Genomic DNA, 22,870 nt, shown 5'->3' on the forward strand with positions numbered 1-22,870 from the left:
GATATGATTTAAGTATTGACACATTTTTCTAAAATCTGCTATGGTGTTTAATTTACTATGGAGTATCTGAGCCTTGCAGAGTGGTCTAACGGATAGAGCGCTGGCCTGGAAGTCAGGAAACATGGGCTATATGCTTTGCTTTATCACTGACCTGCTTTGTGACCTTGCTACAGGGCAAGTCACTTCACCTCTCTGTGCTTCCATTTCCACTCCCTTGTCTATCTTGTCTATTTAGACAAAGTTCTTTCCGATAGTATAAGCCTCTGTCTGTTTGTACACTTGCAATCTCAGTTAGGGCCTCTAGGTGCTATCACAATACAAGTAATACATTTTTAAATAATAAAAATAATGGTTCAGATTCTATACTCAATGTGCTGTCTCTTAAAAACAGAACCCCCTCCCCCAGATAACCGAACAAGATGAGAGAAAATAGTTTCACCCCTTTCTCTCAGCTAATAATAATAGTTTTATAGCATAATCAGGGGACCTCAAAGTGCTTTACAAACATTAACCTTCATGCCTCTGATGCAAGGTATGTAGTACAGTACTTCACTTTTTTTACAGATGGGTAAAATAAAGCCCAGAGAGGTTAAGTGATTTGCCCAAGTGATTTTCACATAGGAAGTCCGTAGAAAATCTCAAATATCTAATCTCAACTCCCTCTACTGTGTTCAACCACTAGACTATGTTGCCTAAATGAAAGTCTGAAAAGAAAACTAAGATTTTTCTTCTTCCAATACTAAAATGCTATTAAAAGCTATTAAGTATAGTTGCCTTACTACATATGCATGTTATTACAGATATAACACCCAGAAACCTTCTTACTGATAGCCCTTTTCATTTGGGCAAAGCATCCAGAATTCGATGCATGGCTACAGCAATTCAATAGGCTCCTAATGTTATGACCATTAAACTAATTGAGGAGATTGTTTTCACATCTCACAGCCAATTCCTGTCGTCCTGTAATTGAAGATTGGAAATATTGTATTGTGGGACATTTTCTTTCATGGAGAATCTGCATTACAGTAGTTTTACTGATGTAACTCAAAACACTGACACAACTAAACATGGGTAGCATTGCAAGATTCATTTTGACCTTCATATGTTTTCTCTATATAAAACCAAAAAGGCAGGTAGGAAATTAATCAGATATGTGGAAATAGCAAACTGAGGAGTTACTCATTTTTGACAGAAATGTCTCCTATTACACATTAATGTGCATGAAAACATCATAATTTGCAGTGTAGGTACCATCCAATTAAAATGATTCTATGAAATTAGGTGTATAACCAGCTCTATTCATTGAATCCATAAAGAGCATCCAACACTACCAAATACTATCAAAGCAAGAGCTGTGAAAACAGTGACACCTACTGATCACTTTCTGTATCTTATAAATTGATTGCAAACATATGAAAGTGTTTAATGAAGACAGTGGGCTGGTGATTCTTTAAACAGAGATAGATACACAAAGTCCTAGCAGCCAGTGGGATAGAGGAAGCAGAGACCCACAAATTGCATCTCACTGTACCCAGTTTGCGAAGAATCCTCTTGCATTCATCCCTGCTGAGATCCAGAAGGGTTGGCCACACAACAGGCATTCTTTTTCTGTCTTTGTGCTCCCACAGAGCTCAACCTCCCTGAAAAAGAATACAAATACTGTAAATACAAGTCCATGCTCTACATCTCGCAATGTGATTAGTGCAACCTCTCCCTTCCTCCAGCCTGCTCAGAACTTCACCAAGGTCATCTTCCTTTCCAGCCACGTATTCCCCTGCCTGAACCCCTGCAAAAGGCTTGCCATTTCACTATAACAGAATTCTGCAACTTCACACCAGTCAATGACTTCCGATAGCCATTTCCTCAGCCTAGGTCTACACTTGAAAATTATACTGGAATAGCTACGTCAGTCAGAGGTCTGAATAAACCACTCCGCTGACCACTGTAGCTATGCCAACATAACCTCCATGTAGACACAGCTATGTCGATGGAAGAGTGCTTCCACTGAGGGAGCTAATGTTCAGGGAAATGATGTTCCTACACTGACAGAAAAACCTCTTCTGTCAGTGTAGGTTGCATCTACATTGTGGGGCTATGCCAGCATAGCTCTACCAGAGTAGCTATGCTAGTATAGTCTCTTTTGTGTAGACACACCTGAAGGTCATCCTAGCCTCTCTCCCGAGCTGCCTATATCTTTCTCAGACCTTCTTTCGTGCCGTGCTCTCCCTTACATCTAGAACTCTCTCTGAATTGATGTACAAGTCCCCTCCCTCTCCTTATGCACAGAGCATCTATTATAGGAAGTCTTCCAGTTAGTGACTATACAACCCATGGGACTGTATTTGGCATTTGTCTGTTATGTTGCAGAGTGGCAAAAGCATCATGTCCAGGCACAATACACCTCTACCTCGACATAACGTGACCCGATATAATACGAATTCGGATAGAACGTGGTAAAGCAGTGCTCCGGGGGAGAGGGGGGGCTGCGCACTCCAGCAGATCAAAGCAAGTTCGATAGAATGCGGTTTCACCTATTTTTTGGCTCCCGAGGACAGCATGATATCGAGGTAGAGGTGTATAGGCACAGTATCTAACTTGTCCAACCACATCTTGACAATGATGAAAACCACACATTAGAATGATTTTATCCACCCACTAAAAAAATTACTTGCCAGAGGCAAACAGGTTAATAGACTTGTGCAAGACCGTGACAATACTTGTAGTGCACTTGGGCCGTTAGACTGAAGCGCCACAGAGCAGTGATTACGGGTCTGTGTTTTAGCAACATGAACAAAAACAAAGCATAGATCGCATCCTACACATTGCACGAGATGATCTCTCAGAGCACACACAGGAAACTGTGACAGCAGGACCAGGATGCACCTACCCCCACTCCCGAATTCATTGTGCCGATTATCACTATCCTGTAATTGTTGGCTTTAGTGAAAACAAATGATCCCATACACAAACAACAAGACGTGATGGTCAGGGGTGGGTGGGAGCTTAGTTACCCCCAGTACAAGCCCCACAAGATGGAGGAAGTGAAATGCCTCCTCTGACCTCCATACACTGGGGGAAGGGACAGGAATAGCTCCTTCTACCCCCAGCTGACAGAGCTGCTGCCGCTTTCCTCAGCCCAAGGGGGGGGACCGGCGGAGTGGGGGAGGGGTGGAGCACACAGCACCTTCAGGCGACGGGGTGGCGGGGAGAGACACACTATCGCCCCCTCTTCTCTCAGCTGGGCTGGGGGCTGTGTGTGTGGGAGAGCACAGCTCCCTCCTCCCTCAGCCGAGAGACGGGTGTTGTGTGTGTGTGGGGGGGGGGGGCACAACTCCCTCCTCCCTCAGCCACAGCCAGGGGGTGTTGTGAGGGTGTGGGGGGGCACAGCTCCCTGCTCCCTCAGCCAGGGGGTGGTGTGTGTGTGGTGGGGCCCACAGCTCAGCCAGGGGGTGTTGTGGGGGGGGCACAGCTCAGCCAGGAGGTGGTATGTGTGTATGGGGGGGGCACAGCTCAGCCAGGAGGTGGTGTGTGTGTGTAGGGGGGGGGGCACAGCTCAGCCAGGAGGTGGTGTGTGTGTGTAGGGGGGGGGGGCACAGCTCAGCCAGGGGGTGGTGTGTGTGTGTATGGGGGGGGGCACAGCTCAGCCAGGAGGTGGTGTGTGTGTGTGTGTGTATGGGGGGGGGGGCACAGCTCAGCCAGGAGGTGGTATGTGTGTGTATGGGGGGGGGGGGGGGGGCACAGCTCAGCCAGGAGGTGGTGTGTGTGTGTAGGGGGGGGGGGCACAGCTCAGCCAGGGGGTGGTGTGTGTGTGTATGGGGGGGGGCACAGCTCAGCCAGGAGGTGGTGTGTGTGTGTATGGGGGGGGGGCACAGCTCAGCCAGGAGGTGGTATGTGTGTGTATGGGGGGGGGGGGGGCACAGCTCAGCCAGGAGGTGGTGTGTGTGTGTATGGGGGGGGGGCACAGCTCAGCCAGGAGGTGGTGTGTGTGTGTATGGGGGGGGGGGCACAGCTCAGCCAGGAGGTGGTGTGTGTGTATGGGGGGGCACAGCTCAGCCAGGAGGTGTTGTGGGGGGGCACAGCTCAGCCAGGGGGTGTTGTGTGTGTGTGTGTGTATGGGGGGGGCACAGCTCAGCCAGGAGGTGTTGTGTGTGTGTGTAGGGGGGGGGCACAGCTCAGCCAGGGGGTGTTGTGTGTGTGTGTGTATGGGGGGGGGCACAGCTCAGCCAGGAGGTGTTGTGTGTGTGTGTAGGGGGGGGGGCACAGCTCAGCCAGGGGGTGTTGTGTGTGTGTGTAGGGGGGGGGGCACAGCTCAGCCAGGGGGTGTTGTGTGTGTGTGTGTATGGGGGGGGCACAGCTCAGCCAGGAGGTGTTGTGTGTGTGTGTAGGGGGGGGGGCACAGCTCAGCCAGGGGGTGTTGTGTGTGTGTGTAGGGGGGGGGCACAGCTCAGCCAGGGGGTGTTGTGTGTGTGTGTGTATGGGGGGGGCACAGCTCAGCCAGGAGGTGTTGTGTGTGTGTGTAGGGGGGGGGCACAGCTCAGCCAGGGGGTGTTGGGGGGACGGGGACACAGCTCCCTCCTCCCCCAGCCAGGGGGCCGGACGGAAGCCTCTCGCTCAGCCCGGGAAAGGGCAGGCTCAGCCCGGTGAGAGGACGCTGCGCTCTCCGCCTACCGGGCGGGGGGGAGCGGGAGCTGCCCACTCCTGCGCCTTTCACTGACGTGGACACGGCACCAAACAAGCCCACGGAGGGGGAGTCGCCCTCCCGCCCCCGCCCCCGGGCGGAGGGGACCCACCTGCCCGGCCGTTCCGGGAACATCTAAAGGCTCCTCAGCGGCAGAGCCCGGGAAGCTTCGGGTTTGTTTAGTGGCGGCGGCAGGCAGCTCCGTCCAGCCAAGATGGCGGCAAAACAGCAGCTCGCATGCGCGGCCGCGCGGGGCAGCGTGGGAATTGTAGTTTCCCCTCATCGGTGCCCTGCCCACGGCCCGCTTCAGACGTCACGACGTCCATCCGCCCGTTGCGCGAGACCAGGGGCGGGTCAGGCAATCAAACCAACGCTCCCAAGATGGTGGCCGAGGGCGGCGCGCGGGGCCCGCCTGGGAAGTGTAGTCCCTTTGTGTTTGACAACGGAGCGACGAGAGGAGCCTTCCGCCACGCCCACAGACTTGGCACGCACTACGGAGAGCGAGAGGGGGCAGACATCATCCTGTTCGCGTTTCGCGGCTCGGCGCAGGCCGGAGGGAGCTCCGAAGCGAGTTGCAACGTATTTGCTCTGCACCCAGCGCCATTGTCAGGGGCTCCACTTGGCACCCAGGGGCGAAGCACACCCCAGGGCTAGCCAAAGCCCTGCATAACCCAGAGAGGGGCTGCGTTCCCGGGGGACACTGACAGGCTGTCAGACTGCATGGGGGGAATACGTGCACTGCAGTGTTGCCAACTCTTGGTTGTGTCCCAAGTCTTGTGACAGTTGTGTGCCTTAAACCCTCAGCTCCTGGAGTCATGATGCGTCTCCGCTTTCTTTCTTTCTTTCTTTCTTTTTTTTTTTAAAAGTCCTCATCGCTAAAGAGGAAAACTCCACAACCAGAAGCAAATAAAAAGAACTCTGGATGTATTTTTTAAAATCTCGAGATTTTTAAGTCAGTCTCATGATTTTGGGTGGGCCTGACTTGTGGGTTTTGAAACTTTGGGGCTCGCACTACTGCTTTGGTCATACGGTTTTTCCTTTATCTCCGTGTTAATAGGTTTTAGGTTCATGGGAAATTTTGGGTACTTCTCACAACTTTACACTATTTATGATAAAATGTGAGTTCTGTGAATGTTGAATCACCCTCAGTTGTGTAAGTGATATGGGCAAAAAGTCTGCACATACCTCTCTCCTATGCAAACAATAAGATAAAACAATTTTTTCCCCTCCCACCAAAAAAACAGATCCAGATGTGCCCCTTCTATGGTCCCCATGTGCTGATCAGCTGTGAGTACAGTGATCATGTAATCCCAAAAGCCAGGAATGTTGTTTTCAGACCCTCATCCCAGATATGGAGTGACCCAGGCCTCAGCTAGGGGCTATGCCTACGGTGGGGAGATGCAGAGGCAAACCAATACAATGGAGATAATTTAAAACTTTATAAAGGAAAAACCCAGAAATTAGGCAGGAACAATAATATAATATACATAATAGAATTATATAAAATAAAATACTTGCTTAGGAGAATAAACTATAAATTACCATCATTATAAAAGAAGTTTTTTCTCAAACATTCTGAGTCACCCCAAGGAAATCAACTCCTCTCCCTGGCTACAAAGTCCAGCTTCACCCCTGCTGTCCTGCTTCCACCTCTATCTGGCTTATGATGCTCCTTTGCTTTGACCCTGTGATGACCAGACCTTTATCGAACAGGTCCACCTGTGAACTACAGCCCTTGACCTGGAGGGCCACACCCATTCTCCAAGCACCCAAACTGTATTTCCCTTTGTCAGCATCCCAACGGTCAACCTCACTGGTCACAGTTCTTCTCTAACCAGTTCCAACTACCCCCTCCTTGGGGCAGATTCCAAGCTCCTCTCGTTGGCTATTTCTTTCCCCAAAACAGCATTCCAGGCTGCTGTACCATAGCTGCAGCAGGTGCGAATGCCAAAGCCAGAGTTACTACACTTACTTTAAAAATAACGTTTTCTTGGTTTTGTAACTTCCTACAGGCTGGCCACGTGGAGGAGCAGCTGCAGGGTCACTTGATATGCTTCAGAATACTGCCAGAAAAGATACTCAGGTGGAATGGCCAGAAGAAAAACATTATCTACAGAAAAATGTTACAGACAGAGAAAAAAGAAGTAAATCGTATTAGAAAAGAAAAAGTCTCCAGAAGGGGTGACTGTAGCTCAGTTTGTGCTTGCATTTTATAGCAAGAAAGAAAAAAAAATCTCATTTCATATTTGGCTTCCAGAATGTAAGAAACAATTGGAAATTTTCTGAGGTGAAGACAAGGTGGAGAATGTGCTTTGATTTGATACATCTATTTCCAGTTCAGTTAGTGCTATTATTTTCACCTCAAGGTAGCAGAGACACTTGGATCTCATCTATGGGGTCTAATATTCCATAGTGGATCACAAGCTAAATATAAGTCAACAGTATAATGCTGTTGCACAAAAAAAAGCAAACATTCTGGGATGTATTAGCAGAAGTGTTATAAGTAAGACTCAAGAAGTATTTCTTCTGCTCTACTCTGCGCTGATTAGGCCTCAACTGGAGTATTGTCACCAGTTCTGAGCACGACATTTCAGGAATGATGTGGACAAATTGGAGAAAATCCAGAGAAGAGCAAGAAAAATGATCAAAGGTTTAGAAAACATGACCTATGAGGGAAGATTGAAAAAAGTGGGTTTGTTTAGTGTGGAGAAGAGAAGACTGAGGGGGCATATGATAATAGTTTTCAAGTACATAAAAGGTTGTTACGAGAAGGAGGGAGAAAAATTGTTCTCTTTAACCTCCGAGTATAGGACAAGAAGCAACAGGCTTAAATTGCAGCAAAGGTGATTTAGGTTGGACATTAGGGAAAACTTCTTGTCAGGGTAGTTAAGCACTGGAATAAATTAGCTAGGGACTTTATGGAATCTCCTTCATTGGAGATTTTTAAGAACAGGCTAGACAAACACCTGTCAGGGATGGTCTAGATCAGGGGTAGGCAACCTATGGCACGCGTGCTGAAGGCAGTACACAAGCTGATTTTCAGTGGCACTCACACTGCCCGGGTCCTGGCCACCGGTCCGGGGGGGGGCTCTGCATTTTAATTTATTTTAAATGAAGCTTTTAAACATTTTAAAAACCTTATTTACTTGACATACAACAATAGTTTAGTTATATATTATAGATTTATAGAAAGAGACCTTCTAAAAACTTTAAAATGTATGACTGGCACGCAAAACCTTAAATTAGAGTGAATAAATGAAGACTTGGCACATTGCTTCTGAAAGGTTGCTGACCCCTGGTCTAGATAATACTTAGTCCTGCCTTGAGTGCAGGAAACTGTACTAGAAAACCTCTCAAGGCCCTTCCAGTCCTATGATAATATGATTATTAAATACCAGATCCTCACCTGCAATTTCATATTGTTCTCTCCAAGTTATGAACCTCTTGGAGTCTAAAAATCAATCATTTTGGACAACAAAATGCTGTAGGTCTAACAGAAGACTTTGCCTTTCTGTTTCTTGTTAATGACCACTTCTCAAGAGCCAAAGTGAAGGCAAGTAGAGCCACCTGTACACATTACCTGAAAGAAGAATTTGGCTTTAAATGTTGCACAAATTCAGTTAGATTCAGCAAAACTAGTGCAGGGAGGTATAAATTGCACTTCCCTTTGCCAACACTACCCTTCCCTGGCAAACTTTGGGCCAGATGTTGCCAATCATCATTTGTGATGTCAGTGAGACAATTTGGCAAGATGAGGCCCAAAACTTCCTATGAAGAATATGGTGGAGGACAACCTTTTGTGGTTCATTCAGTGACAGCAAGGATTTTCCATAATGCATTTGTGTAAAAAAATGTATTTGGCACTTTCTCCCCAAAAATTGTTTTATAAAAAAGAAAGATACTGAAATATGTTCTTTCTGAAGCTGCAGCTGCTGTCTTCCTGCTGATGTTGTAAAATGATGTCCAAGAATGTAATGCAGCTGCAAAAAGGGATAAAATCATGGGGTATATTAACAGGAGTGTTGTATGTAAGACACAGGAGGAAATTCTCCCACTCTGCTCAGCGCTAGTGAGGCCTCCACTGATGCAATGTCCAATTCTGGGCACCATACTTTATGAAAGATGTGGACAAACTGAAGAGAGTCCAGATGACAGCAACAAAAAACGATAAAGCGTCTAGAAAACCAGACCTCTGATGAAAGACTATAAAAACTGGGAATGTTTAATCTTAAGAAAAGGAGACTGAAGGGAGGACCTGTGAAGTCTTCAAATACGTTAAGCGCCGGTATAAAGAGGATGGTGATCAATTGTCCTCTATGTCCATGGAAGGTAGGACAAGAAGTAATGGGTTTAATCTGCAGCATGAAAGATCTAGATTAGATATTAGGAAAAAGTTTCCAACTATAAGAGTAGTTAAACTCTGGACTAGTCTTCCAAGGGAGGTTGGAGAATCCCCATCACTGCAGGTATTTAAGAACAGGTTGGATAAACACCTGTCAGGGATGCTCTAGGTTTACTTGGTTCTACCTCAGCGCAGAGGGCAAGACTTGATGACCTCTTGAGGTCCCTTCCAGCGCTACATTTCTATGATTCTATCTATGCAACTAGTTTGGAAGTTTAACTCTCCTCTCCCACGTTTATATATGCCGTATCCTTTTGCTTTCGTGGTGTCACCAGAATCACGGTCAACCAACAGAGGTCAGGGTCTGTTGATTTTTGTCTGCCACCACACATTTTAGCACATCTTAAAAGGGATACTGTTCTGGAAGTGCACTCCTTTGCAGTTTAACTTGCTCCCCTTTTTCTCCTTGCACACTGATGAGAATTTCTCCCTTTTATGTGTCGGGAGATAAATAATGATTAGCAATAAAGCTACTAAAAGCTTTCTTATGATTTCCAATTTCCTCTTGCAAATACGCGTTGCATTTTAATAGCAGGAAACCTGCATAATTTATTGTACTTAAACAGTATAATTTAAAAAAAAACAACCAGGCTAGATTTCACTCAAAGATATGAAGGACAGCCAGATCATTTCCCATAAAATGCATTTAAAGTATTATCTTGCAACCATTAGTAAGTGGTAGAGAGATCTTGAAAGTGAAATAATGCTGACCTTAGACATGTTAGAAAACTCAAGAATGGTAACATAATTAAGAATTCCGCACACACAATTTCATTAATAAAAGGTTTTTAAAAAGGATAAAGAGATAGTGTCATATGTACAGTAACATGACCGAAACAGTCCCTACTAAACATAAATGGAATGTGGACACATCTGTAAAAGCCTTTTTGAACAACATATTTTGAGTAAGTCTTATAATGTTAATTGTTAAAATAGAAGAGCAATCATACTAAAAGTACTTAGAGGGTTTATAAAGTTTTTTTTTCTCATTTATTATACAGCATACATATACTATAAATGCCTCATTACTAGAAACAAATATCTTTAATGGGCTATATACATTCTGCACTCTCCCTCTTTTCAAGAAATTCACATCTGAAAGCCATCATACTAATAAATAGTAGAATTTGGCCCAAGCCTGTTACAAAAGATATTTTCATATTTTTTCCAAGTTGTGGTGAAAAGAAATGTTTCTGATCATCTTGACAGGTTTTGAAAACAATCAGGACTTTAAAAATTGATCTACCTTTCCATTTAATAGAAAGAGATGCATTAAAAATAACTACAACTTGATGAGCATCCCAATCCTGAAAATATGCATATGTTTAACTTTATGCACATGAATAGTTTGTTTGATTTCAATGGGACTCCTCATACCTAAAGTTAAGCTTGTGCATAAAAAGTGTTGGCACGATCAGAGCCTTAGTGTTCACTTAAGGTCTGTTCCTGCACCACTAAAATCAATGGGAGCTTTGACTTGACTTGAATGGTTGCAGGACCAGAGCCTTAGCCTACGTCTACACTGCATGTGTCTTTCAGTGGGGCATGTACGTGTGTAGTGCCCCAGCACGGGTTTAAGTAGCAGTCTACATGGTGAGGCGCAGCTTACTACAGACATGCCTAATGGGTGTGGGTATATACACAAGCATATACCCTACTCGGCTTTCTACTCACCCAAGCCATGTTTTCCCGTCTGTAATGCTATTTTTAATTGTGGCGTGTCCTGGTGTCTCCCAGCTGATGGAGCCTTTCCCTGCTGCAGCAAAAGGTTCCATCAGCTGGGAGACAGAAGGACACTCCATGGCTCTGACAGCTGGGAAAGGCTCCACCAGCTCCCTGCTGCTGCAGTCCTCCCTGCCATAGATAAGGACTGAGGCAATGGGGAAAGGCTCAGAGTTCCCCCTTCCCAGAGCCTTTCACTGACACTTGCAGCTACACACAGTAACAGTCCATGCTGTCTGGACACAGCTTGCTTTTCACTGCGACATACCCTCTGAGCTGCCAAAAGTGGCATGTAGCATAGATGTAGCCTTAAAAGTAAATGCTATTGTTAGTTACTTTAGTTCTCATCCACAAAAGTATTTGGTGCCTAAGGCCCAGACTTAGGTGCCAGGTCTTGGGTTTAGATGCCTAAGATCATAGTTTTAGCCTCCACTGTGATCCCCAAAACTCCCGCTGAACGCTGTAGGTGCCTAAACTCACTCAGCGTCTAAGTTTTCAGGGTAAAAGTTTCTGCCTCTGGGCATTTGCTCTGCAGCATCACTCTAGGTGTCCAAACCCCTATCTCCCACCTGAGCCCCAGAATGATCCATGAACCAAAGGAAGATAGGCAGCAAATACCTATCTCGTGTGCAGGGCCCAAACAGTTAGGCATGCTCAGAGCCCACTACTGGATCAGGTTCCATTCAAAATCCAGCCTGAGGAGGAGGAGAAAGATGTTAATGCCCACCTTATAACGTTGAGCCCAGTGATTAGCGTATTCACCTAGGATAAAAATTACCATATTGGATCAGACCAATAGTCCATCTAACCCAGTAGCCTGTCTTCCAACAGCAGCCAGTGCCAGATGCTTCAGACGAACGAATAGAACAGGGAAATTTTGACTGATCAATCCTGTAATCCACTCCCAGTTTCTTGCAGTTGAAGGTTTCGGGACACCAAGAGCATAGGTTGTGTCCCTGACCATCTTGGCTAATAGCCATTGATGGACCTATCCTCCATGAACTTATCTCAATCTTTTATCTATACTTTAGGCCTTCACAGTGTCCCCAAGCAACAAGTTCCACAGGTTGACTGTGCGTTCTGTGTGAAGAAGTACTTCCTTACGATTGTTTTAAACCTGCTGCCCATTAATTTCATCGGGTGACCCTAGTTCTTGTATTTTGTTTGTTTGTTTGTGAAAGGGTAAATAACACATCCCTATTCACTTTTTCTATATCATTAATGATTTTATAAATCTCTATTACACCCCACATAAGTTGTCACTTTTCTAAGCAGCACAGTCCATCTTTTTAATCTTTCCTCATATGGAAGCTATTCCATACTCCTAATCATTTTTGTTGCCTTTCTCTGTACCTTTGCTGATTCTAATCTATCTTTTTTTTAAACGGGGCAACCAAAACTGCATGCTGTAAAGGTCCAGGGACTAGAACCCAGGTGTGCAGAGCCTGGAACAGCTAACAGTCTCATAGTGCCACTAGAAGGCAATACAAAGCTTCCCCCAGGAAGCTCTGTAGAGAGTAGGCACCACAGGAAGTCTCACCCAAGAAAACCAGAGTGACAATGCCTTGCGGCCTTCTGATTGGCCAGGCGCCCTATTTAATCTTGGAGAGTTGCCCCAAGAACTTGTTTGGACAACCACACACATTTCAGGCCTTTGGTGGCTCCAGACCATACTATGCCTCATGATCTCCAGTCTCTGATCCCAACCTAACTCTTGCCTCCTAAATCCAGGGTGATACTATCCCTGACTCTGACTCTAATTCTTGCTTATTGAATCCAGCTCTAAAGAGTCCTCTGATTCCCAGGTCTGGGGTCTTAGGCTGGGGAGCTGGGGGTATTTTGGCTTCGCTATTGTGGGTTCATGAGTGGCTGGCCAGAGCATTCATGAACACAGCTGGGTGTGATCCCTGCCTGTGGATGTTGGTGTGAATGCAAGCTTGCAGGGCTTTGCAGCTTGTCACAGTGCAAGAGGGACCCCAGACTGGTGAAAAAGGGCTCAACTGTACCTCAGTTCTTGGCGGGACCCATCACCACCATCTTCATGCACAAGGCTTGTCGCCTGTCAAAGAAAACTATTAGGTTGGTTTGACACAACTTGTTCTTGACGTATCCATGCTGACTGTTATTTATCACCTTATTAACTTGTTTGCAAATTGATTGCTTAATTATTTGCTCCATTATCTTTCCAGCTACTGAAGTTAAGATGATTGGTCTGTAATTCCCCAGGTTGTCCTTATTCCCCTTTTCAGTCATTAGAAGAGGGCAAATATAATACCAGTCTTCTGGAATCTCTTCCATGACTTTTTGAAGATAATCACTAATGGCTCAGATACTTCCTCAGTCAGCAACTTGAGTATTCTAGGATGTATTTCATCAGGCCCTGGTGACTTGAAGACATTTAACTCGTCTAAGTAATTTTTAACTTGTTCTTTCTCTGTTTTAGCCTCTGATCCTAACTCATTTTCACTGGCATTCACTACATTAGACATCCAATTGCTATTAACCTTTTTGGTGAAAACTGAAACAAAAACATCATTTAGCACTTTTGCCATTTCCACATTTTCTGTTGTTTTCCTCCCCTCATTGAGTAATGGGCCTACCCTGCCCATGATCTTCCTCTTGCTTCTAATGTATTTGTAGAATGTTTTCTTATTACTCTTTGTCTAGTTTAATCTCGTTTTGTGCCTTGGCCTAACTTTTTTCCTACGTACTTGTTATTTGTTTATTTTCATCCTTTGTAATTTGTTTTTTTCACTTTTTGTAGGTTTTTGTGTGTGTGTGTGTGTTTGACAGTTTTGTGCAGAGCAAGGCAGTTGCCTAATTCCTGCAAAAAGGAGTTTAGATGCATAAGCTGTTGAGGGTATGTCTACCCTATGAAATTAGGTCGAATTTATAGAAGTCGTTTTTTCAGAAATTGTTTTTATACAGTCGATTGTGTGTGTCCCCACAAAAAATGCTCTAAGTGCATTGAGTCGGCAGACTGCATCCATAGTACCGAGGCTAGCATCGACTTCCGTAGCGTTGCACTGTGGGTAGCTGTGGGTAGCTATCCCACAGTTCCCGCAGTCTCTGCCGCCCATTGGAATTCCACGTTGAGATTCCAATGCCTGATGGGGCAAAAACAGTGTCGCGGGTGATTCTGGGTACATGTTGTCAGCCTCCACCCCCCCCACACCTCCCGCCGCCCTCCGTGAAAGCAACGATAGACAATCTTTTCGCACCTGTTTTCCTGGGTTACCTGTGCAGACACCAAACCATGGCAAGCATGGAGCCCGCTCAGCTCACCGTCGCCCTATGTCTCCTGGGTGCTGATATGGGACTGCATTGCTACACAGCAGCAGCTCATTGCCTTTTGGCAGCAGAGGGTGTGTTATGACTGGTAGCTCCTGGGTGCTTTTATCCGACCTCAGTGAGTTCAGTCAGGGGTGCCTGGGCAGACATGGGAGTGACTCAGCCAGGTCATTGCCATCTTCTGCCGAGCACCCAGGAGATGACGATGGTTAGCAGTCGTATTGCACTGTTTGCTGCCAGCCTAAAGATGTAAAAGATAGATGGAGTGGATCAAAACAAGAAATAGACCTGATTTGTTTTGTATTCATTTGCTTCCTCCCTCCCTCCCTCCCTCCGTGAAATCAACGGCCTGCTAAACCGAGGGTTTTCAGTTCAATCCTTGAGGGGGCCATTCTGTGTGACAGTTGTTTGTGTTTCTCCTTGATGCAAAGCCACCCCCTTTGTGGACTTTAATTCCCTGTAAGCCATGTCGTCAGTCGCCCCTCCCTCCGTCAGAGCAGACAATCGTTTCGTGCCTTTTTTCAGCCCAGACGCCATAGCACTGGGATCATGGAGCCCACTCAGATCACTGCGGCAATTATGAGCACTGTAAACACCACGCGCATTATCCTGGAGTACATGCAGAACCAGAACCTGCCAAAGCAAAACCAGGCAAGGAGGCGACGGCAGCGCGGTGACGAGAGTGATGAGGACATAGACATGGACATAGACTTCTCACAAAGTATGGGCCCCAGCAGTGTGCGCATCATGGTGTTAATGGGGCAGGTTCATGCTGTGGAACACCGATTCTGGGCCCGGGAAACAAGCACAGACTAGTGGGACCACATAGTGTTGCAGGTGTGGGATGATTCCCAGAGGCTGCGAAACTTTCACATGCATAAGGGCACTTTCATGGAACTTTGTGACTTGCTTTCCCCGCCCTGAAGCGCCAGAATACCAAGATGAGAGCAGCCCTCACAGTTGAGAAGCGAGTGGCAATAGCTCCGTGGAAGCTTGCAACGCCAGACAGCTACCAGTCAGTCGGGCATCAATTTGGAGTGGGCAAATCTACTGTGGGGGCCGCTGTGATCCAAATAGCCAACGCAATCAAAGAGCTGCTGATGTCAAGGGTAGTGACTCTGGGAAATGTGCAGGTCATAGTGGATGGCTTTGCTGAAATGGGATTCTCTAACCGTGGTGGGGCGATAGATGGAACCCATATCCCTATCTTGACACTGGAGCACCAAGCCAGCGAGTACATAAACTGAAAGGGGGACTTTTCAATGCTGTTGCAAGCACTGGTGGATCACAAGGGACATTTCACCAACATCAACATGGGATGGCCGGGAAAGGTACATGACGCTCGTGTCTTCAGGAACTCTGGTCTGTTTCAAAAGCTGCAGGAAGGGACTTTCTTCCTAAACCAGAAAATAACTGTTGGGGATGTTGAAATGCCTATAGTTATCCTTGGGGACCCAGCCTACCCCTTAATGCCCTGGCTCATGAAGCCGTACACAGGCAGCCTGGACAGTAGTCAGGAGCTGTTCAGCTATAGGCTGAGCAAGTGCAGAATGGTGGTAGAATGTGCATTTAGATATTTAAAAGCGCGCTGGCGCAGTTTACTGACTCGGATAGACCTCAGCGAAACCAATATTCCCATTACTACTGCTTGCTGTACGCTCCACAATATCTGTGAAAGTAAGGAGGAGACATTTATGGTGGGGTGGGAGGTTGAGACAAATCGCCAGGCCGCTGATTATGCGCAGCCAGACACCAGGGCAGTTAGAAGAGTACAGGAGGACGGGGTGCGCATCAGAGAAGCTTTGAAAATCAGTTTCATGACTGGCCAGGCTACGGTGTGAAAGTTCTGTTTGTTTCTCCTTGATGAACCCCCCTCCTCTCCTTGGTTCACTCTACTTCCCTGTAAACTAGCCACCCTCCCCGCCCCCCTTTGATCACCGCTTGCAGAGGCAATAAAGTCATTGTTGCTTCACATTCATGCATTCTTTATTAATTCATCTCACAAATAGGGGGATAACTGCCAAGGTAGCCCGGGAGGGAAGGGAGAGGAGGGAAGGACAAGGCCACACTGCACTTTAAAACTTATTGAAGGCCAGCCTTCTGTTGCTTGGGCAATCCTCTGGGGTGGAGTGGCTGGGTGGCCGGAGGCCCCCACACCATGTTCTTGGGCGTCTGGGTGAGGAGGCTATGGAACTTGGGGAGGAGGGCTGTTGGTTACACAGGGGCTGTAGCGGCGGTCTGTGCTCCTGCTGCCTTTCCTGCAGCTCAACCATACACTGGAGCATATGAGTTTGATCTTCCAGCAGCCTGAGCATCGACTCTTGCCTTCTGTCAGCAAGCTGACGCCACCTATCATCTTCAGCCCGCCACCTCTCCTTGCGTTCATATTGCTTTCCTGCACTCTGACACTGTCTGCCTCCATGCATTCTGCTGTGCTCTGTCAGTGTGGGAGGACAGCAGGAGCTCAGAGAACATTTCATCCTGAGTGTGTTTTTTTCGCCTTCTAATCTTCACTAGCCTCTGCAAAGGAGAAACATTTGTAGCTGGTGGAGGAAAAGGGAGAGTGGTAGTTAAAAAGACACATTTTAGAGAAAAATGGGTACACTCTTTCACGTTAAACCTTGCTGTTCACATTACACAGCACATGTGCTTTCGTTACAAGGTTGCATTTTTCCTCCTGTATTGGGGGCCTGCTGGTTTGGTGTGAGAGATCATTCACGCTTCACTCCCCCCCCCCCCCCCACTGCGTGGCTAACAGCGGGGAACATTTCTGTTCAGCCACAGCCAAACAGCCAAGCAGGATCGGGCACCTCTGAATGTCCCCTTAAGAAAAGCACCCTATTTCAACCAGGTGACCATGAATGATATCACTCTCCTGAGGATAACACAGCGAGATAAAGAACGGATGTTGTTTGAATGCCAGCAAACACCAGGACCATATGCTGCCATGCTTTGTTATGCAATGATTCCCGACTATGTGCTACTTGCCTGGCGTGGTAAAGTGTCCTACCATGGCGGACGGTATAAGGCCGCCCTCCCCAGAAACCTTTTGCAAAGACTTTGGGAGTACATCCAGGAGAGCTTTATGGAGATGTTCTTGGAGAATTTCTGTTCCATCCCCATACACGTTAACAGACTTTTCCAGTAGTGGTATTGGCCGCGAATGCCAGGGCAAATTAATCATTAAACACGCTTGCTTTTAAACCATGTGTAATATTTACAAAGGTACACTTGCCAGAGGTCCCTTCTCCGCCTTCAGGGTCCGGGAGCATGCCTTGGGTGGGTCCGGGAGTTACTGGCTCCAGGTCCAAGGTGAAAAACATATCTTGGCTGTTGGGGAAAACGGTTTCTCCGCTTCCTTGCTGTGAGCTATCATCTTCCTCGTCCTCAAAACCTGCTTTTGTGGTGCGTGATTCTCCATTGATGGAGTCAAAGCACAGGGTTGGGGTAGTGGTGGCTGCACCCCCTAGCATGGCATGCAGCTCATCATCGAAGCGGCATGTTCAGGGCTCTGATCCAGAGCGGCCGTTTGCCTGTCTGTTTTTTTGGCAGGCTTGCCTTAGCTCCTTAATTTTCACACGGCACTGCTTTACGTCCCTGTTATGGCCTCTGTACTTCATGCCCTTTGATACTTTTTCTAATGTTTTGGCATTTCATTTACTGGAACGGAGTTCAGCTAGCACGGATTCGTCTCCCCATATGGCGAGCAGATCCCATACCTCCCGTTCGGTCCATGCTGGAGCTCTTTTGCAATCCTGGGACTCCATCATGGTCACCTCTGCTGATGAGATCTGCACCCACCTGCACCTTGCCACGCTGGCCAAACAGGAAGTGAGATTCAAAAGTTCGCAGACCTTTTCCTGTCTACTTGGCCAGTGCATCTGAGTCGAGAGCGCTGTCCAGAGTGGTCACAATGGAGCACTCTGGGATAGCTCCCGGACGCCAATACCGTCGAATTGCGTCCACACTACCCCAAATTCGACCCAGCAAGGCCGATTTCAGCCCTAATCCCCTCGTCGGTGGTGGAGTAAAGAAATCGATTTAAAGAGCCCCGTAAATCGAAAAAAAGGGCTTTCGTCGTTGTGACAATGCGGTTCTGGTGGAACCCAACTGAGAGTGCCAACTCAGGACAAATTGCTCAAATAGGGCAGTTACAGCCCAAGACTGGGGGTTTTTCCACCTTTAAGGCAAACCAAACCAGCCAGACTAGGAGGACTTCGGTCTCACCCCCCCTGGCTAACCGCAAGTCTCACAAGCAATCTCCTTAGACACTCCAGTTTCCCAGTATTACCATCAGTGCCACTCGTTATGGGGACAAATGGTTATGAAAACCAATACCCCAGTAAAAGAAAAAGGTTCTCCTGATCCCAAAGGACCAAGCCCCAGACCCAGGTCAATATACAAATCAGATCTTACCCACAAATCACGCTGTTGCCAATCCTTTAGAATCTAAAATTTAAAGGTTTATTCATAAAAGGAAAAAGATAGAGATGAGAGTTAGAATTGGTTAAATGGAATCAATTACATACAGTAATGGCAAAGTTCTTGGTTCAGGCTTGCAGCAGCGATGGAATAAACTGCAGGTTCAAGTCAAGTCTCTGGAATACATCCCCCGCTGGGATGGGTCCTCAGTCCTTTGTTCAAAGCTTCAGCTTGTAGCAAAGTTCCTCCAGAGGTATGAAGCAGGATTGAAGACAAGATGGAGATGAGGCATCAGCCTTATATAGTCTTTTCCAGGTGTAAGAACACCTTTGTTCTTACCGTGGAAAATTACAGCAAAATGGAGTCTGGAGTCACATGGGCCAGTCCCTGCATACTTTGCTGAGTTACAAGGCGTATCTGCCTTCTCTCAATGGGTCCATTGTATAGCTGATGGTCCTTAATGGGCCATCAAGCAGGCTAGGCAGAGCTAACACCATTTTGTCTGGGATGTCACCCAGCAGCATAGCATAAGTTTGAAATACAGATTTAAATTTTATTAGAGAATATTTAGAAAAAAAAAATAAACGATACAGAAAATTTGAAGCGTTAGTTATTGGTCATTGGGGGTAACATACAGAGTATAGGGGTATGTTGGTGTTTTGGGGCTGGGCAGCACACATAGTATATACACACTGCAATGTCCCCAATGAGGGGTGGGTAACCGGTGGGCGGGATCAGGAAACAGTCGATAAGCGGTGAGGGTCTAACACCCATACGTGAAGTAGAGACAGTCATGGGTATAAGTAAGCGGACTGCTCATAACTTCAACTACAAAATTGATACACACATATAGACAGCATAATTATAACCAGTAAACCATAACCTTGTCTTAGACACCCCATTTGACCCCTTTTATACAAGATCTGGGTGCCACTACAGGACTTTGGTTGCAACAATGATCTATATGGTCCCAGAGTATATCAATAACGTCACAGTCGTGTGGACGGGTCCAGGCTTTAATCAAGGTAAAGCTGCTAAAGTCGACCTAAAATCGTAGTGTAGACCAGGCCTGACTCAGGAGACAGGCTCCCATTCATGGATCACTTAGCAGAGATAGACACTTCCCTGCATCCCCGAATTAGGTGCCTTGCTTCAGGAGAGGGGTAGGGCTTAGCACACTGTCCTCTCATTGGCAGTCCCATTGGTTAGTTTAGGCAGCTCCCCACCTAACATGCCGGCTTTTGTGAATTGCATTGTAGTGTGCTGGTCTTTCCCTCTTCACTGTACAGAGAACCTAGGCACCTAACTCAGGCTTTGTGGGTTGCAGTTTTGTTCCTTTCTAAGTGCCTAAAAGTTAGGTGCAGTGGCACTGATCATTGCAATGCTTACATCCCATTGGATAACGGCCTTTGAAAGTTCCATATAAATATCTGTTTTCACATATCCACACCTACTGAAAAGTACTTACATCAAACAAGGACAATGTCATTCAGAATTGCCCTATAGGGAAATACACATATTCTTAATTTTCAGCAAAAATATATCTACCCAGTTGGAGTTATTGGCCGGGGGGGGGGGGGGGTTTAAAGGCTTTTTTTGAATCTATCTAGTAGTTAAAAGTGATAGAACTTCACAAGATTAAAGATTTGGGATGGTTACTCCTCACTGAAACCTAAACTCAATTCCTGGACTGTGTCTGAGCCGAGCTTTGTAGCTCAGAATGTGCAGTAAGAAGCAAAGGTGGCTTTTGCCCCCACAAGTTTGGGCTTCTTCTGCCAGTGATCACTTGACTGTAAGAATGCCAGTCATGCACTGGCAAGGAAGACTGGCACAAGAAGCATTATAGCAGCTTTGCATCACCTGGAAATTGTCCCATGGGTGGGGAATACAGAACGGCCTGATTCACAAGTTTTCTGGCTACTTTGTGCCATCAGTGCAGTACAAACTAGCTAGAGCAGAGCCAAGGCTATGAAGTTATGGCCTCTAGCATTTGAGCCAATTTGTAAAACTAATATTAAATTATAAATAAATCATTGCTAACAAAAAAAAAAAAAAAAGTGTTACATATACCCAGTAAAGATTTTCAATAAAATGTGGTTTATAATACAGCATTGGGACTATGAAATAAAATAAATGCATATCAATGTTATGAGGTAGGTGCAAGTTTGAGTTACATAGATGCATGTCTTTTTTATGATTGTACGAGGGTGGAAGTACATAATGAGCTAGGTAGACAGATTAAAAGATTTAAATATTTTCACTTAAAACAGTATAATTTAATACAAACATTTAGATATCCACAAGTTATGATTTTCACAGTAACCTTAATCCACATTGCACATATGGGGAAAAATCCTGCAGATGCTAGTTGGTCAAAACTTTCATTGACTACACTACACACTGGGTCTGAGGGCTTGTCTTCACTACGGGGGTAAGTCGACCTAAGTTATGCTACTCCAGCTACACGAATAACGTAGCTGGAGTCGACATAGCTTAGGTCAACTTACCCCGGAGTCATCACTGCGCTGTGCCGTTGGGAGATGCTCTCCGGTCGACTTATCTTACTCTTTTCATACCGGGGTCGATGGGAGAGCGCTCTGCCATCGATTTAGCGGGTCTTCAGTAGACCCAATATATCGACCCCTGCTGCATTGAGTGCAGCAGCGACGATCTCCCCATAGTGAAGACCAGCCCTGATTCTCCACTGTCCTGAACTTTATGTAGTCATTTATACGTGTGCAATGTGAGTGCAAACTGGATGTAAAATGCTATCATTTTTTTTAGGTATTATTTTATACCCAATATGCATTCACTCTGGGCAAGTGTAAATAAATGCACCAGTTGCAAGGCAGTGGAGAATCAAATCCAGTGGTCGCTTGGTCATGCATAAAATATGTCTGCTGTTTTTTCCCCCTTAATTTCTTGACAACATGATGGTTGATTTATAATAGATGATAGCTAGCTAGATGATCCAGAAAACATTCCCCATCAAACTACAGCAATTTTAAGAGTGAGTACAGTTTTGTGCATAAACAACTCTTCAGCACCCCATTAATTCACTTGTAGGCTCTAGCCTATTAAAATGGAATTTCTTTGCATTCATTATATTAAGATTTATTATGATTTAAAGTCTTCTGGATAGACGCTAGCATCATATACTATCATTATGCTAAAAGGTGCTATTGGATGCTATCAAATGAGTCTAAGTGTAGACCACGCCTCAAACATTAGATTGACCTAGTTGTGTTGCTCAGGGCTATGAAAAATTTTGCAGAGTGCCATAGTTAGGTTGATTTAACCAAGACTGTAGATGGTAGATTGAACTACATTGATGGAAAAACCTCTTCCATGGATGTAGGAAGCATTAGCTGCAGCACCATGGCTGTGTTGCTGTCCTGGCTGTAGTGTAGACACAGCCTGAACCAAAGACTATCAAAGAGTTGTTAAAAATCGATGTGTGTACCAGGCACTCTTGAAGAGTGTATTTTTACAGTGAGACAATGTGTGTAGCTATTCTCATAGTAAAATTCTAGCGGAGACACGTTACCACAATGAAACTAAGCAAGGTCAAATCCAAATGTGGGGTATAGTGTTGACTTCTGCTAGCTACACTGCAGTAAAAATTGCCTGTGCCTTGGCTCCACTAGGATTTTACAGGCAAATAGCTAGTAGGTGTCAGTTATCTCTATAAAAATCTACATTTTTTGGCTGTGAAGACAGCTCCAGACTCTATGGAAGAAGTAACTCCACTAGAGACAGTTATTAATAATGAAGGGACTGCCAAGGCACAGGGCAAGTCAGAGTGGAGCTGTATGGGCTGAGGGCTTTCCCTGACTGCAAACAGAGGGTCTGGGATACTGGTTTTGCAGCCTGTGTGCGCGCTACAGGCAAAAAGCCAGGAGAAGCAGTTGTGAGCAGGATCCTGAGAAGAAGCAGAGAGATAGCTTCTTGGACATTTAGCTTGCTGGTGTGGCAGAAATGAAGATTTCTGAGCAAGAAAACTGCCTGCTATTATTTATGTCTACCATGTTCATGGAAGTGAGACTTTGATGCAATCTTATTTACAAAAATGAACACAAAGACCATAACCTGGCTCATATTGTTGATTTTTTCCCCCCTCCTAACAGAAACAGCCCTTCAACGCCCCAGGTATTAGCTGCTTGGGCCAAAGGACACAACACTATATTACACATTTTTAGTGTAAAAAAACATAATTTATAACTGAAGCTCATTCTTATATCTATCCTACAACAAGTATATACAAGCAAGGCTAGATTTTACATAATACAGTTTTACCTTTCCAAAATACCAGAAAACTAGTTTTGTGGGGATTTTTACTATGAGCCTGACTCTGT

The 22,870-nt window shown here is 45.8% G+C and overlaps 1 protein-coding gene across 4 annotated transcripts in view; it reads right to left on the reverse strand.

Annotated features, from left to right (window-relative positions):
* The window catches only part of EMSY (EMSY transcriptional repressor, BRCA2 interacting), a 55,193-nt gene extending 49,590 nt beyond the window's left edge, over nt 1-5,603 (reverse strand). For 3 of the 4 annotated variants that reach the window (XM_054015830.1, XM_054015828.1, XM_054015829.1), the window contains exons 1-2: nt 4,791-5,599; nt 1,532-1,640 (exon numbers count right to left, since the gene is read on the reverse strand). In XM_054015830.1, the coding sequence (XP_053871805.1) occupies nt 1,532-1,601 (70 nt within the window). In that variant the 5' untranslated portion in view covers nt 1,602-1,640; nt 4,791-5,599. Of the gene's footprint in view, nt 1-1,531; nt 1,641-4,790 lie in introns of all 4 variants that reach the window. The other variant, XM_054015831.1, reaches the window with a different exon arrangement.
* Nucleotides 5,604-22,870: the final 17,267 nt, after the last annotated feature.

This window comes from Malaclemys terrapin, chromosome 1 (genome assembly GCF_027887155.1).
Source record: "Malaclemys terrapin pileata isolate rMalTer1 chromosome 1, rMalTer1.hap1, whole genome shotgun sequence".
In the NCBI taxonomy this organism is placed as follows: Eukaryota; Metazoa; Chordata; order Testudines; family Emydidae; genus Malaclemys; species Malaclemys terrapin.